At 34.7% G+C, this 18,013-nt stretch overlaps 1 protein-coding gene across 1 annotated transcript; it reads right to left on the bottom strand.

Annotated features, from left to right (window-relative positions):
• Nucleotides 1-651: 651 nt before the first annotated feature.
• On the bottom strand, nucleotides 652-17,535 carry IL1RL1 (interleukin 1 receptor like 1). Its single transcript, XM_049784627.1, has 10 exons — nucleotides 17,469-17,535; nucleotides 15,833-16,040; nucleotides 14,642-14,816; nucleotides 14,382-14,544; nucleotides 12,610-12,681; nucleotides 10,299-10,440; nucleotides 10,075-10,211; nucleotides 5,723-5,869; nucleotides 3,423-3,590; nucleotides 652-1,016 (listed from the first exon to the last, which is right to left on the bottom strand). The coding sequence occupies exons 1-10, from the start codon at nucleotides 17,533-17,535 to the stop codon at nucleotides 652-654; spliced, it is 1,644 nt and encodes a 547-aa protein (XP_049640584.1).
• Nucleotides 17,536-18,013: the final 478 nt, after the last annotated feature.

Here is an 18,013-nt window from a genome sequence, read left to right as displayed (position 1 = left end):
AATGCACTCAATACACATACATCTCTGAATGTGGTAAGAGACCCAGAAGAAGTCCCACAGTTAAAGTTTGAAAATCCACATCTCAGAAAGAGAAATGCAGACAACATTTATGTACAGACATCATGTGCATGGGCTGGCAATATACATGTGCCCTTTCCTTCATTCCCAGTTGACCTTTACAGAATTTCCCCCAACCTGCTCCTTGTTGGGCAGTGAGATCTTGCTAGGGTCTCAACCAGAGGTGAGTTAGGGGGATTGATGACCTTTGACATTCCGTTTCTGGCCTTTGGTTTTGCTGGAACTTCTCTGGATTGCAGCAATGCCTTGTGAAACTCATCCATGAAAACATCATATTATGGATTTATGGAGAAACACTAGCCAAGGGAAGAAAATATGGGATGGAGAAGGGAAATAAAAGGGGAAAAAATTCCAGGTACTTTCATGTGCTCAGAATCAGGAAAATACAAGTGAAATTGATGAAATAGATGAACTTCAAAGCTTTAATACTGATGATATTTTTATTCTCACTCAACCCTTAGTCAATGTCTTCATCCGGGCCACATGAGCTTAGATTCAAAAAATTCTTTGCAGTTAATTTTTACTATCAGGTCTTCGATGCACAACAAAGCAAATACTGCACTCAGTGGAGGCTCAGACTATACTAGAAGTTTTTGTTGGAAGTTTGCTTGGCAAAGGCATGCAATACCTCACATGCTTCCAGAATTTAGAGTTCAGTGGGCTTTTGTTAGTAATGCAAGCTTCCTTCCACTTGATGGTTCCTTGCATTTTTATAAGGTGCTGGAGTGAATCCTGAAGTTGCCCAAACTGCAGTTGAACTTGCTTACTTAGAGACTCCATTTCAATAAGAATGACCTTGGCTTCATTCTGGATGAGGGCACAATGCAGAGCAATCTCCTGTTCATATGCAAACTCCTCATTATGTAGTATTTGAGGGGTCAGAATAAAAATATGACTCCTGCTTTTTCTTATATTGATTTCTACTGCTGTAGCTATATCTGGTAATAAAAACATGAATAATATTTCATTAATTAATGAATTAATCATTGTGACATTTTTAGATAATAGATATGGAATATTAAATAATACTGTAAAATTTTATTTTAGGTTGGTTTTTTTTTGTTTGTTTGTTTGCTTGCTTGCTTGCTTTTTGGGCCAATCATGTGACGCTCAGGGGTTACTCCTGATTATGGGCTCAGAAATCGCTCCTGGCTAGGGGACCATAAGGGACTCTGGGGATCAAACCAAGGTCCATCCTGGATTGGAAGAGTGCAAGGCAAATGCCCTACAGCTGTGCTATTTCTCAGCCCCATGATGTGGTATTTTAAAATCTCATGATTTTAGCATAATGATTTTAAACTTAAAAAAATTACTAATGGGGCTGGCGCGGTGGCGCTAGAGGTAAGGTGTCTGCCTTGCCAGCACTAGCGTAGGACGGACCGTGGTTCAATCCCCCGATGTCCCATATGGTCCCCCAAGTCAGGAGTGACTTCTGAGTGCATAGCCAGGAGTAACTCCTGAGCATTACCGGGTATGGCCCAAAAACAAAAAACAAAAACAAAAACAAAAAATTACTAATGCTATATTCTGATGTGAGATTCTGACATTGGACAATTGGTTGCTTCAGAAAGTTGGACAATGCACTTGGATAGGGATCCCTTGGATTCATTTTATCCCCCTGGCTAAGAGTACCAGGGGCAAGATCCCAGGTTAAATCAGTTCTAACCAAGTGTATTTTTTTTTTTAACTAGGAAGGCAGAAATATTTAGCTGGAGAAAAAAAATTCAGCTTCATTAATGATGATCCATTATTTTAGGTCAACGGCCTCTGTGTATTTTTTAAATTTATTCTTCCTGTGGTGTTAGACAATGAGCCCAGGACTCATTTCCAAAGCATGCCTACTACCGCTATGCACTCACTATTCCTGGTCCCATCTTATGCATTCTAAACGGGATATTAGCTCTTATTTAAGAATCCCAATTTGGGAAGTTTTTTTTATACTTACTAAATTGGTAAATTCTTTGTTTGAATTTATTAAAGTCTCTAGAGAAGCCTGTTGATACACTCCAACCTTAAATGCTCTTTATTTTCAGAATTGATTTGACTCAGACTAAAAGAGGACCAAGAAAGATCAGACTCTCTAATTTAGGGAGAGTGCCTGTAGTGGATCCTCTATGAAGATTTCAGTTAGCTTCTAGGTAATCCTGAAACAGTTAAACATGCAGTTTTTACTGTAAAAGAAGTAGTAACATGACTAAGGAAATAAAACCATGAAGAAAACAATTCAAGCTCTTCCCAGATAGCAGTAGCTGAAAATCTTTCAATACACGTAATCTGAATAAGAAAATGATAGTGAAATAGTGCCAGGTTTGGTGTCAAACCTAGCACTCATAAGAAACATATGAAGTGGCATATTATAAACTGTGTGACAAGAAAATCAATGTGAGATGTGAAGAACATTTACTAGGACATCCATTACCATCATCTTATTGTGGGGAGAGCAGCAATAGCAGAACAAAAGGAATATAGTGTTTGGTGTAGGACAAATAACAAAAGCTCTGACAAAACATCCAAACTCTGGTACCAACAGTCTGAGATGGTGATCTGCCTTCAGCTTCTCCCCTAGCCCTCCTATGATGTATCCACAATGACCAACCACCCAGGTCAATAATCTCAAAGAATGGATTTGAATGATAGAAGAGAAGTTAATGCACGTGGCAAGAAATTCACTACTTTGGTCAATCATAAACTTGGCCAGAAATAGAAAAAGCCAAAGAAAAATTCAACATATTTTTAAGTACTATGTATTAAAGTTTCAACAATTTGAGAACATCTGTGAGTCTTTTAAAATACTTAAGCAAAAAAAAAAAAAGAAAGAAAGATAAAAAGAAAAAGAAAACAAAATACTTAAGCAAATAGCTATTGCAATGAGAGCAGAGTTTTTCAACTTCTAAGTTCTCTCTCCCAAATTTTCAGAGCTATTCTAGAAGATGATATGGGAAATCAAATAGGACTAACGTCCTCTAAATACATCCAGTCTCATTACTCACACTATTGAGAAAATCCTTAATAAAAGTGACTGTTTGGGTACCATAACCAGTGGTGTCCAAAAATTATGCCTGGCTCTGTGCTCAGGGGTCATTACTGACAGTGCCCAGGGGATTATATTTTAAGCCAGGTATCAAACCAAGTCTGTGTTACATGGAAGACAGACTCCCTACAGGGTTTAATATCTTCTCATCAATGTGATTATTGAGGGCTGAAGAAATAAAGAATAAGTGTCCCTCTACTCAGGATAAATATTCAAGGCTGTGATCTTAAACCTGGGACAATAACCACAATTCCACATTAGATGATACCACCTATCTCAGAAGTCCTGTCCCTGATGTTGTTCATGGTTTTACCTTCTCCAGGTAGTATATCTCGCCCATATATACATAAGTTATAGCCACATTGATTTTCAAGGACATCTGGTAGAATCTGATGAACAAAGTATTCCACAGTATTGGTCCCTTTTGGACTACTCTTGTAATCCCGCGGATAGATAACATAAGCATCATAGAGTTTTCCATCTGAAAATTAAAACAAGAAGTAAAGTTTATTACTGGGTTCTAAAAATTCTTCTTTAGCCTTTAGTAGATGTTCTTCACAATGTTACTGTATCTTTAAGGGGTGATGACCTCACAGGTTTTTGTCTGGTTTCTTTTGTCTGGGGAATCAGACAGATTACTACTGTAGTAGTAGTAGTAGTAGTAGTAGTAGTAGTAGTAGTAGTAGTAGTAGTAGTAGTAGTAGTAGTAGTAGTTGTAGTAGTCAGGGAGCCATATGAATTCTGGGAATTGAGTTTAGGCTAGCTGCATAAAAAACTGCTGTACGATCACTTTGGCTCCAGGAAATCACAGTTTTAATACCAAGGTTATCTTTTTTAAATTTTATCAGACCAAATAATAGAAAACAAAAGTATTTTGAAAATTATTTAAATTTTTTAATAATCTATGATATTATGTAACAGACATAAATAAGGCTACTGTTGTATTTAGTAAATGGGTTTTCCCTATGAGAAGTGAGAATGCTAATGCTAGTAGTGGCAAGGAAGTTTGATTTTTGTAAAGGAGTCAAGTTTCCACAAATAAAACAATTATCCCTAAATTATTTGTGCTATTAATTTATATCTGCCTCTAAATGAGAATGGTATTCATATTTCAGATGAACTATTTCTTCTATGTTTACTTAAGTATACAAATAAGTTTATTTTGGAGAGAGGTTAACAAGATTTCTGTTAAAATACATTTGTTTTTCCATCCACATATGGAATAGATGAACCTTAAAGATGCTCTTAGTTTTACTGTATAGTTCCAATTTCCTTGAATGTTTAAACCTTTGTGGTCTTGAAACAGATTCAGTTATTAATGGTTTCCTAGGAACAATATTCCTATTTGGGAATAATTTGAGTTGTTGAAATTAATCTTAGAACCAGTAGGATCAATAAGTCATAAAGGAAAATGATCTCTGAATGTATTTACTTTCTGATCAAGATTAGCCAAAAAAAAAAGTGATCTGAATCTAGTAGCAAAGTTATTAAGAGATGACTAGGATTAGAAAAATAGTATCTTGGGGGGGGGGAGCACACCCAGCAGCGCTCAGAGTTTTTCCTGGCTCTGTCCTCAAAAATTGTTCGTGACAGGGTTGAGGGACCAAATGGAATGCCAGGAATCAAACCCAGGTCAGTCCTGAGTCAGCCAGGTGCAAAACAAACACCCTACCGCTATGCTATCTCTCCAGCCTCAAGATAGTTTCTAAGGTTTTTGTCATATATGTAATTAACTTAATTGGATCTCTAGCATCATATGACCCCCTAATATCTCTGTGTGCCCCTCTGGTGTGGCCTTGGATGCCCTCAGCATTGTTAAGATGGTCCAGTTAAGTGCTAGCACTGCAGGACCTGAACAGCTTGCATTCTTTGCCCTTGCATTAAAATACCAGCCTGGTTGACTGACAATGGCTAAAAAAGTCTCCTGGGCCTTCCAAGCACTTCTAGAGAGACCCGCAACAGGAAAATATCGAACAAGTAATCAATAAACAACTATGAGAAAATTAAATGGTGTATTTAAATTATAAATTTTAATAACTTATTTTAAATGTATCACATATAGAGGATGAATTTTATAAAGAGCAAATTTCCCCAGTGTTGAGTAGATTTCTTCAGATGATAACTTGACTACAATACAGAGAACCTTGTATTTTATTTTAAATACATTTTAAATATTTCTATTAGTGAATATACATTTTAACCTGTGATGTGCATAAATAAATACTATGGCAGCTTATACTTGTTCAAACCCTTAAGAAGGACAGAATAAGTCACATCACAGCACTCATGTCTCAGACATGCCCAAGGTAACTATTATAACATCTGCTTCCATTTCCTAACTAGTGTATCTTTGAAGATGTCACATCCTGTGTGAAGAGCATGAATTAAATATAAAATGTACATATTTCTCACGCTGACAACAATTAAATACAGAGATTTCACAGAGAATACCAGTCTCCAAATAGTGTCTCTGGGAAGTATTGACTATTTAAAATGTATTTTTAGAGAGAAATAATTAATATCATAATTTGCTATTTTATAAAATTTACAACAACAAAAATAACAACTATGTTATCATTACTTTTAAGGAAAAACTTGAAACTTGCCACTTACCATTTCTAGTTTTGTAAGGTCTAATGATGTCTCTCCAGAGCAGAATAGCCTCAATCCAAAACACTTTGAGCATTATCATCAAAATATTGATTAGCATTAATAATATAATAAATCCTGTAATCATGTAATAGGTGCTTTTACGATCAACTATTCAAAAATAGGAGAGAAATGATTATTATTATTATTATTATTATTACTAACAATAAAAAGAATTAAACAAACAGAGAATTACATAATTGCTCGTAATTAATAAGAATTACAACAGAGTCAGTAAGAGATGTCTACTTGGAATTTCCATGACTACTTTAAAAGAATCAGTAAGTGGATATTAATTTCTTCAAGGCATCAGGTTGATATTTGAGGTGAGTCTAGAGTTTTAAAAGACATAAAGACGTATGTAGGGGCCAGAGTGGTGGCACAAGGGATGAGGCGCCTGCCTTGCCCGTGCTAGCCTAGGATGGACCACCGTTCAATCCCCTGGCGTCCCATATGGTTCCCCAAGCCAGGAGCTATTTCTAAGCACATACCCAAGAGTAACCCCTGCGCGTCACCAGGTGTGGCCCAAAATCAAAAACAAAAAAACAAAAGACACATGTAAAAGACATATAAACATAAAGGCACATGTAAATTAAATTAAACCAAAGCTTTGTAAAAGTATAATTTATTGGCAGATGTTCTTTTGGTCTGTGCTGGAGTGAGCAATGAAGATTTTCTATAGAAAATTCATGAAGGAAGGGGTTGGAAATAGCTGCAAATAATAAGCACTGCTGCTGTAGTGAAAGTACAGATGGGATCATGCTTTTCAAATTTAGTGAATGGCATAGTTAGAAATATGCCTCACATCTAGATTCTGACAAGACTTGAAACTCAAGCTAAATAAAAAGGCACTTTCCCTTACCAGGAGGGCTATGGGAGCCATGGAAGGGTGCTGAGTTGGGTATTAATTTTAAAAAAAATAAGTAGTTTTCAAGCAAGATAAACATGATGGAATATAAGATTTGTTTTTTTGGAGAGACAGAGGGTATTCAGAATAGGAAGGGAAATTTCTGCAGTACTTGGTGTGAAAATCAAGCAGTGTTCTAATTTGCATAATAAAGAGAAACTGGTGATGGCTCGAGAATAGGGAATAGGGAACATCATGAAAATAAAATCAACAGATACTGAAGACTTGTAATATCTGACTTTGATGATATAGAAAATCAGATAGAAAATAAAAGAAACACCAGTCTTGAGGGTTTGTTTAATGGAGAAGTCAAGTTACTGCATTCAATGTCCTATACAGATCCTTCTTCTCTTTGAGTGAATATTATTTAGACATCACTGGACGTTCCTATACTTAGTTTTATGTTATACATATGCAAGATGATCGCCCTCATCAAACACTTATGCAGATCCATTCCAACTGAACCTAAGAATTTTGCTCAATGTTTGGTTTTTAACCTTACTCTTTATATTGTTAGCTATTCACTTATGAATAGCTTGAATTAGAGATGATTGTGAAAAGAACCTCTAGTGAGATTTTATTTTCATCTAGAGTGTAAAAACACTATCTTAGTTTTTTAATTATTTTTATTACTATTTTTATTTGTTACAAATACTTTTGTAGTTGTTTCAGTCATAAAAAAAAATACATTCCCATTCATTATCTCCTAGATTTGATAGCAAATCACTACCGCAGAGTTCCCAAATTACTCTAGTAATTATTAGACCCAAGTTCCCTGTAGGATGAAATTTAGAGTTACTAAGGAGATGAGACTCAAAGTGAGCATAGAAAAAAACCATGATTTGAATTCAAACAGAAGAGCTTCTTGTTTGAATTGTAACAAATTTAAATGAGAATTTCTCCCAAAGTAAAACATGTTAATAGTATTACATACCTTGGTCACTGTTTCTAAAATTCTAGTTGATACATATGCTGAGATTCTGTATTTCTGGGATTGATGTGAAGTGTCAAAGAATGTAGCTAGTCACTTTTCTCTGAAGGAAAGTTTAAGATATTAAAGGAGGTTGAAGCTCAGGAACTTTTTAAGTGTTAAGGATCTTACAAACAAATGCATGGATGTATTTGATGTATTTGTAAGTGATTGCTTAATATTATGTACATTTTGTAAGGGAAACCAGAAAAAACTGCTGAATTCTGCTTTTAGGAATAGAGTACGTGGCAATTACTCAATCTCTCTTTGCTCTACCTTCTTCATCAATAAAATTAAATTATTGTAATGGTGTTTTCCTTATGGAATATTGAGAAAATGAGCAGTAAGTTTAATGGGAAATAATTACATAAGTTCTTGTACATATGAAAGTGTGTATTTAGCAATAGTGATAACACAAGGGTAACATAAATTTTTAGCTATGGTTTTAGTATAGATGTCAATTCCAAAACCTCAAGGAAGTGCTGTAATTTATTTTATTTTATATTAGAAATAAATGACTTCATATGATAATTTAGTAGTGAAAGCAATATTTTTAATGGACAGTTGATGAAATAATACACCCGTTGTTGAGTTGAAGAAAAATTGGTAAAAGGTAGAAAATACAAAAAGCAGGAAGAAACAAATTCATCAAGTACATACAATATGAGAACAATTTCAACACACAGGTAACCAAATATAATTCACAAAATGACAACACAAGTAAAGCATTGTTTGAGGGATGCAATGGTAGGACTGGGTGTGGAGTGTGGGCTCTTCGTTCCTCAGAAAATCACCATGCCTTTGACCATAGATATTGCCCTAATATAACAATTCCATTACAGTCTACCAGTACTGGGTGACAATTATAGTATCTGGATTACTGATGATCCACAAGATACAATTTCATTTAAAATCATTGATAGCATTGTATTGATCATTTTAGAAAACAAGCAATTTTGTGATAAAATTAGAATTAAAAGACACAAAAGTTCTAAGCATCACCTTATTTGTGGTCTACTTGCTCTTAACCCTTTAATATTTCAATTTTTCATCATGTAATGCCTCTGGGTCTTTTTTCTAGATTCATATGGGTAGTCCTCTATCTTGGTCTATAAATAGGAAAGTGTAACTTTCCCATTAGCTATTTGAAAAGCTCCTCAGATTATTTTTACATAGTTTTACATGAAGAGACAAAGGTAAAAGTATCTTATTTTTATACTACATATACCTTCTGTACTTCTAAGTGCTTCTTCTTACAAGCAGATTTCTTTACCTGCCAATATAAGCAACTTGGGAGAGTAGCAGGTGGTCAGGAAGGAGACAGAAGTTAAACTATTTGGAGATATTGCTTAGTGTGGCAACATACCATGTAGAGCTAGGAGAAAGCCTGTCTCTATGGAGAGAATTGTGTTTTAACTAAGTCCTTTAACATTGTTTGGGTATGGTAGTAGTGAAAGGCACAATATCTTCATTGCTGTTTTGAATTCTTTGTGATATATAGCTTTTATATATATATATATATATATATAGTTTTTAGCAGGTCACTCTTCCTTGCCTGTGTCCTCCAATTGTTTATGAAAGAGAAAGTTATATGACAAAAGAGTATATGAAGTCTGCAAATAATCTGTTTAGGAGTACTATTTTCATCTATTGCTACACTTATACTTTAATTTGATCAGATTATAATGAAGTCATTCAAACTTTAGTTATTTCAGGAAAGTCTATTTGAAACACTAAAAATAATTTTGCCATTCCAACATGAGAAAAGTTACTCAACAATCATAAATATAATTTATTTTTATAACTAGGCTAGAAAAACAGAAATTAACCAAAGTATTTTTCCTAGCCCCAAAGATTTTTGTTTTAATTTATTAATTTAATCAAAAAATGTTGACTGAGCCAACTTAATAGACTTCCCATATTACAATATAGCATCTAAGATGCCTTTCCTACAGAAAAGGAACGAATATATCACTTCTTTGTCTACTTTACTACCTTCACCAACAAAAGTTGTGTTCTTTTGCAAAAAGATGTTATGAAAAACCTGTTTAGAATGTGGCCAGATGGTCAAAGGGCATCAAAATAACATAGTTCCAGTTTACTTTTAAGTGCAGTGAGACCAGTGAGCTAATAAAGCAGAAACGTGATCAAGGAAGCAGTTGGATACTGAAGCAGAATTTAGTGGGGGAGAGCAGGTAGGTACAAAAGGGAGTTGAGCAGTAGTGTATCAGGCAGATAACCAAAATATTAAGAAGGAGGTACTGTTAAAGATCAGTTTCTAAGAACAGAAGCAAATTTTTTAAGCTAGCTCATTTTTATGGTCCCAATGGATCCCTCCTGGACCATTCTCTAATACACAGTTCTCTAAGAAAATGATTTCAGGTAATAGTTGACAGGGACACAGCAAAATCATGCAATCAAATCCTCAACAATCCTTACTTTGTTTCTTCTTCAATCCTATGGTGTGTGTTTTCATTCCATAAGTATTTAAAGCAAAGCAGTCATACTTCAGCAATAAATCCTCTTCTTTAACATCAACTATTGTTAAACGTTTACTTAGACAAGCCATATTATTGCTGAAAACAAAAGGCAAGATGTTACTTTCAAGCTTACTTTGCAATTGAAAATTGTGAAAAGATAGTTGGACTTTAATATAAAAATACCCTTCATATTTCCCTGGTTCTTCTTGAAACCTGGCTTCACTGAACTTCTTAATAGTTTTTGAGTTCACATGCCACTCCACAAGAGCAATGGATTGAATGCTTTTCCCAAAGCAAGCAGTGCAGTTTAGTAGTATTTTCCCTCCTAAGTAAGAAGATAGCCATCAATAAATACTTCATAGAGTATTCAACTAATTTGAGAAAAAAATATTGGTGAACAGCTAGTATGTGCCACGAATTGATTTCAATTTCTCCCCTTGGTAGTTTGCTAGCCCATTAATCATTCTGGCCCTCATTTCCCCCTACTCTTCCCTATTATCTTATAACTGTAAAGATTGAATGTCAATTTCTCTCTCCCTATACCATCTGAAGCAAGACAAGAATCAAAGATGCATGACTCTTCCTTTATAAGATCTCCCTTAATTATCTGTGAAAGATCAGTTTCTCAAAATAGAACTGGAACTTCAAATGGTCTAAACCACAACTTTCTCTTCATAATTATCTTCATCCCTCTAGAAGCTACCTTTGTAGATTAAACTGTTTTTTGACCTTATTAGGCTAGGATTCCAGTGCTTTATATCACAAGAATGTTTGCATAACACACAAGTTCTTTAATTCAAGAATTCCTTCTCTAAAAACTGAAAAATGTGATGACTTGTAGCAAGCATTTTGGACATTCCTTGTTGATCTTCTGTTCTTGTTAGGTGCTGTGTTATCAAGTAACCACATGAGGAGTAAGGAGCTCAGTCTTTCTTGGGAAGTAAAACAGGTACAATAAAAAAGAAAAATGATCGGGGGTTGGAGCTATATCACAGCAGCAGGGCATTTGCCTTGCAAGTGGCCAACCAGGGATGGATTTGTGTTCAGTTCCTGGCATCCCATATGGACCCTAGAGCCTCCCAGGAGTGATTTCTGAGCTTACAGCCAGAAATAAGCCCTGAGAGCCGCCTGATGTGGCCCAAAACAAAAACAAAACAAATTAAAAAAATCAATGAATGCATTTTCATGAATGATTGACTACGAATATCAAGGAAGAAATCATAGCAAAAGCAGAACTGTCACCTACACTAGAATAAAGGGTATGTCTTGACTCAGATTGATTAACTGAACATGTTCTCTGGCAGGGACAGAAGAAGGGAGAATTTATTTCTTGCTTTTGGGAGAGGGGTTGTGCCACCCCAGGTGATACTCAGGGGTTACTCCTGACTATGCGCTCAGTAATGGCTCCTGCTTGGGGGAACGTATGGGACAACAAGGGATTGAATAGTGGTTCATTCTAATAGATTAGCTCATGCAAGGCAAACACCCTACCACTTGTGCCCCTGCTTCAGCCCCAGAATGGAGAATTTCTAAAGAAGTGATATTTGAGCATAGTGATGAGAGATGAAAAGAAGGAGGAACAAAGGGAGACAAGGAAGAATGTGGACATAGTGCAGATCAGTGTTAACAGTCATAGGCTTTCAGTATGGTAGGGACATACGGTGAAGACATAAAGTTAAATACTAAAAATATTTAATTGCATTCTACTTTTACTGTGGGAATGGGAAAGACAGATAAATGGGGTCTGAAAGTATTATTTTTATTTTTTCCAATCATTGTTTATCCATGATTTTGAAATTACCACTGTTTTTAAGTATCGTCAAGAGTAATATGATGTCAAGTGTAATATAACTTTAAGAGCAAGTAATATGGCTTGCTCTGTAAGCAAGTCAGGCTCTTCAGTGCTCTCCTTTGAACATGTATCTCTATTCTTTGCTTGTGAGTTCTCCACTTGTAGAAGTCTGTGCTCTGTCTTGAACATGTGTTCCTTTTTCTCCCCTCGGTCTTTCTTTCTTTCTTTTTTTTTTTTAAGTCAGTCAAATTGAGCAGTGGGGGCGGGGGGTTATATACCAACTTTTGTGATACTGACATTAATAAGTTCTGATAAACCACTGCCATCGGACCAGCCTCCCCTCAGTCTTTCTAAGGAGGATTCATTCAATAAAACCTGCTTTGTTTCACACATACACACACATTTACACACAAAATAGAGTAAAGTAGGAACTGTACTTACCTTCTATATGGTAGTGAAAATGAAGAGGAAGTATATGGAAAAGCACATCTATGAGTTATGTACTACATATGTCAGTGTTGCCCACTCCAGGCCCATAGAATAGAAGAGATCAAGGGTAGCTGTTTGCACACCTGAGAATTTCTTATTTAATCTTCATGTTTCATAATCTGGATTGTTTGAACTATATTGGGCAATTCAGACCAGGAAACATATGGAAAAATTTTCTGAGTAATGCTTACAGCAGTCTTCAAACTTTCTTACCAATTTCCACTTCCTTTATTTCATTTTGTGCAGGGGCCAAAATCATTGGACTCGAAATAAAGCCACGTTTTTCTTAAAATAAAAGAAAATATAAGTGTTAAGAAAGTATGGGATGATTATAAAGCTTGAAATTTAAATATGTCTGTCTTATTTTACAGCAAGATTTTTTACATTTTCCTGACAGAGAACAATTGCAAAAGTATACTCACACAAATAAAAACATTTATTCAAATAGTATTTTTGTTGCTACCTGTGATATGCTGTACCATTTGTTCTTCTCTTTGATATCACTAAGAGAAAAAATGATCCAAATATCATTAATTGTACTACCCATCCATTGTTAGAAAGCCACAATTCCATGACTACATGAAAGAATATTTCAGAAAACATATAAAAGTTATGCACATTCAGATCACAAGGATGTGGCTTAGTAGTAAACACATACTTTATATGTGTGAAGTAAGACAGACTTATTCCTTGCAAAACACACATACAAGGATATACATAGAGTTCTGCTCATATCTTCCATATGTGTGGTTCATCTTATGTGTGGAGCAACTGTAAAACTCAAATCTCAAAACTAATTTTTCTCTAATATCACTTTGCCCTAAGAAATCTTTCAAATATCCAGTTGCTCCTTTATCTGAGTCTACAGATCAATTTATACTCAGAGGACTTTTTTCTTAATTCCAGAGTTGAGATACTTAATATTCTGTGGCATACAGTAGTTAGTATATTTTGAAATTAAATAAACAATCTCCAGTCAAGTACTTGAGGTCATTGATGATGTCCAAAGCATTGAAAGCAAGAACTGAAAATAATTCTCCAATATATATGAATCCTTTTATTTTTGGGGTAGAGGACAGTGAAAAGAAAAGCTATCCCTGAAATGCCTAAGGGTGAAGGAAGACTGAAGTTAATCAAACAAGACTTCTTGGGTAAGAGGGACATGTTGTTCTGTGGTTAAATTTTAGGCTTTATGCATGCAAGATATGTGCTCCATCTTTTTGAACCAAATCCCAAGTCTCTGAATCCTTTTCTAAAGCTTCTCACTAAATTTCTAACTTATTTAGTTGTACTAGCAATATTTTTATGCACAGAATCCCAGACAATAAATTGGAAAATAAAAACTTAATGTTGATCTCCATTGTCTTTACCATCTCAACCCCACCTGTCAAAAAAAGTTAATCAACAATGCTCCCATCTCCCTCCTTGCCCACTCCTGGCCTGTGTGAAGGTTGTACTGGTGAAGGAGTGTGTTCCTTTTTATAACTGAAACCCAACCCAAAAATGTTTGTAATTATGGTGCTTAAATAAAGATATCATAAAAAAGATGAAAAAAAATAGAAAACTAAAAAAAAAAAAAGAAAAAGAAAAAGATGAAGAAAATCATGAAATTAGATAAATGACTACTAAATTTAAAAGCATAATTGAAGGGAATATGTATTCATGGAATTGTTATAGATTACTGACAGGAATGTACCAAAAAAAAAAAAGAAGTTAATCAGCATTCAGATCGTGTTATCTTTGAAATATTTAGAACAGACCTGGTTTTGGCTTTATAGATTTAGTTTCTTCTGAAATCTTAAATCTTGATAGTGCATTTTGAAAATATCTTAGCAGAACAGTAGAGAATGTGTAAGATAAGATTAGGAGAAAGCATAAGAGAGGAGGATGAATTGCAGGATAATTGGCTAGAAGAGGACAGTTTTGCCCATGTATCTTTCCTAAATATTTTTTTCTATTAAATCCTATTAAATCTAGTAACTTACCTTCATATTTGAATGCTGTTGTTGCCGATACATTGTAATTTACTCCATTTTCATTGTGCTTAAATTTACATGTGTAGTCACCTGTGTCATTACTAGTTGCATCCATAATAATCAACTGATTAATATGTGATTTGTACCTTGGTCCTTGAAGAGGTTTACAATTCTGAAATAAAAAGTACCACTTTACTTTAAGGAATTCTTTTCTTGAAATCTATGTTAATCTTGTAATTTATATCAACATCTCAGGACATTTCTTTTACCTTAAACCACTCAATGGGTTCAATCCAATTGAATTTTGATGTTGTAGGACAATATATTCTGGAGTCTTGTTCTGATCCACTTGTTTCAGCATATATTAGCTGCATTGGAATATTGCAACCTGGTTGTTTTTCATATATGGTCACATTTACATTACCAGTCTTATTAGAGGTAGGGCTACCAAATAAGACAAACATTAAAAGTTACTAAACATTATAAAAGAACACTATTGGGCTATTAATATTGCTTTTATTCCTAAATAATATATATCTATCTTTTCCTGATTCAAAAAATGGTCTGTAATTTCTATCTTTAAATACTTTTGCTACCTTTGAGATTTTAACGTAATTCTTCTGACATCCCAAAAATAACGTTTTTTTAAGATACTATATCTGTTGCAATGACAGGAACCTGATAAAAAAATAAATCATATTTATGGAGTCTTCTATGTATCACATCTAGTGGTAATGTTATTTTCTTTACACAACAATGCTTTGAAATTAGTTTAGTAACTATATTTTGCATATTACAAAATTGAGGGTTAAAGAAATAACTTCTTTGCTTCACACAACTAACTAATGACAGCATAAATATAAAACTGAAAATTACCTGACCCTAGAACCTTGGCATCTAAGTATACACCTCCTGCCATTTAAAAGGTCAATGACCCTCTTCATAGACCAAATATGGCAAAAATAAAAACACTCAACAATTTGTCTAGGGAGTAAGTCATTTATAGGCTTGAGATCTCATGGACACTGTAGCTTCCCTGTCCATTTTAAGATATTGGCTTTGGGCACTTTTCAAAGGCCTTCTTGATGTCCTAAGTTACTTTTTTAGTTCCAGTTTGCTTTGACTTCCAGCCCAAACTGAGTGAGTTTACTCACTTCGCTCTGTTATTAGCAAGCTCTGTTTTTGGCGTGTCTGTGTATGTGTGTATGCGCATATACACACACGTGCACATGTCTGTGTTTTCCATAATCAGTCTATAAATTAGTAGCTACATTTGTATCCAAATAGTTTATCATCAACTACATCCCTAATAGATGGTATTTCTGGAAGCACTCTTGTACTAATTACTCTATAAATCTATCTGCTTCAGAAAAGTCCAGAAAATAAATGAAAGCACCTCAGACTATAAACTATTAAATAAAAGGAAGTAGGCACACAGGTTTCAATGGCTACTTGAATACCTTTTGACAATGCAAGTATAGGTTCCAGTATCAGAAACTTCAGCTGGGAGAAACTTGAGGTATTTTCCTGAAGCAAATACACGGCTTTTCTTCTGTATGCTATTAATTATATTGTTTTTTGTATCATACCATTCCACAGGATAGACACCTGAGCTTCTAGAACACAGCACAATTAAAGCCTCCTTTTCCAGGCCCTGGTGTGATGTAGCTGAAAAAAAGAAAAAAAATTAAAAACATAAATATGTACATAAATATTTATAAAAATAAATATGAAATGATAATATGAAGTTGTGGCATTATATTCAGAAACTTGTCATGCAACATGATGCTTTCACGGAGAAGAATAAGCAACAGACATTAATCTTTTGGGGGAGAAAAGAGAAAGCTTCATAAGAAATGCTTAGAGAGCCTCCAATGTCTAACTGGTCTGCATCAGGTCTCTACAGAAAAACACAACATTGCCTGAGAAGTCATGAGGTGTCTGGGTATAAGTTGACTCTTTACATATGCAAATATGTGCCCTCCAACCTCTGAGATATCTCTAAGGTCCCACAAAGATCTATGCCAATTCTAATTGGGATCACTATTGATAAATTAATTTGGAGTACAATATCCTACACTGCTCCAGCAGTAAAACAACCATGACTTATCTATACAAGTATAGAGTAAGAGTATGCTATCAGCCAAAGAAACGACTATAATTACCCATGTAGAGGCATCATCAGACATTTTGATGTATTTGAATGCAAAATATCCATGAGTTGTGAGATCACCCAGACATCGTATTTCCTTTAAAAAACTAATTTTATTGTGACCAAAAGTAAATAAATTTTTCACAGTAATATTTACTTATTTCTAAACCTAATGTAGCTGGGTCTGAAGAAGTAGGTAGTGGCAAAGAAATAATATAGTCAGGAAAGGATATTTATGGCATCATGGCCTTTGCCTCCTGCTGTCTGCTTCTGTCAAAGGCCAGAACTCTTTCTTCTTTATTAAAATCAATTCCAATATTAGGAGAGAGGTTGAGAGAGACAGAGGGGGGTGGTACTATTCAGTGGGTTTTTACCTATCAAAGGAAGAAGTTTTAAGAAGGAGGAAGTTGGGAGACGGTCTCATCTTACAAAAAGCACATTAGATCCAACAGAACCACATTACTGGAATCACCTTGATCAGCCTCAGAATTTGAGGGGGAAAAATGGATGGTACCAAGACCAGACAGTCATATGATCATTTGGTGGAAATAAAAAATGATCAGACTTGAACACTAAATCCAAAGTCAACGACAACAGGATACCCAATCTACAATAAGCTGCACAAATGGGGAACAGTTACACTATCATTAAAGGGGAGAGGGGTAAAGGAGGGAGATATGGGATGCATGCTGGGAACAGGGGTAGGGGGAGGACAACACTGGTGGTGGAAAAGCCCCACACCCATTGTCACTATGTGTCTTAAATATTACTGTGAAAGATTTGTAATTCACTTTGACCACAATAAAAAATTTTTTTTAATTGCACATTAACATTTGAATGTATGTGAATTTTCCAAACTGGAAGTAGACAGATTAAAACAGTACATAATCTTGAAATCATTTAATTTAAACAATTTTATAATTCAGTAAAAACACAGTACTTACTAAAATCATCTGCTGTGAATATTATAAGTATGCAACTTGTCATAATTGCCAATATCTGAAATATCATTTTTAGGTTATCCATTTGGAACAAATATTGGTAATGACCTATGTAGTTTATTCAAGTTGGCTTGCTGACATCCAAATGTGTCGTTCCTACCAGACTGCAGATGATACTTCTTGAGATATATAGTTGGAAAGACTTGTCAAGGACTCTATGGAAAATAAATCATACAAAATGTAAGGTAAATCTTGACAACTATGATCTATGCATGCTCAGCAATCCAGAAGAAAGAATCATAAAAAAAGACCTCTATTATGAATACACATGTGAAGTGGGGTCACTATGGACATGGAACACTGCACAGACTTCTGACTTTTGGGCCATGTGGGCCTCAAGTGATTGTGCTTCCTTGCTGACTCATGAAACTGTTCCACTGTTTAATTAGAAGCAAAGAAAATAAATTTCTATTTTTCAAAATAAGTAAAACCAAAAAATTTATTTATTTATTTATTTATTTTTTGTTTTGTTTTTTTTGAGTCACACC

Source organism: Suncus etruscus, chromosome 12 (assembly GCF_024139225.1).
Source record: "Suncus etruscus isolate mSunEtr1 chromosome 12, mSunEtr1.pri.cur, whole genome shotgun sequence".
In the NCBI taxonomy this organism is placed as follows: Eukaryota; Metazoa; Chordata; class Mammalia; order Eulipotyphla; family Soricidae; genus Suncus; species Suncus etruscus.
Note: the sequence above shows the minus strand (reverse complement) of the source record. Positions and strands in the feature narration are given on the sequence as shown.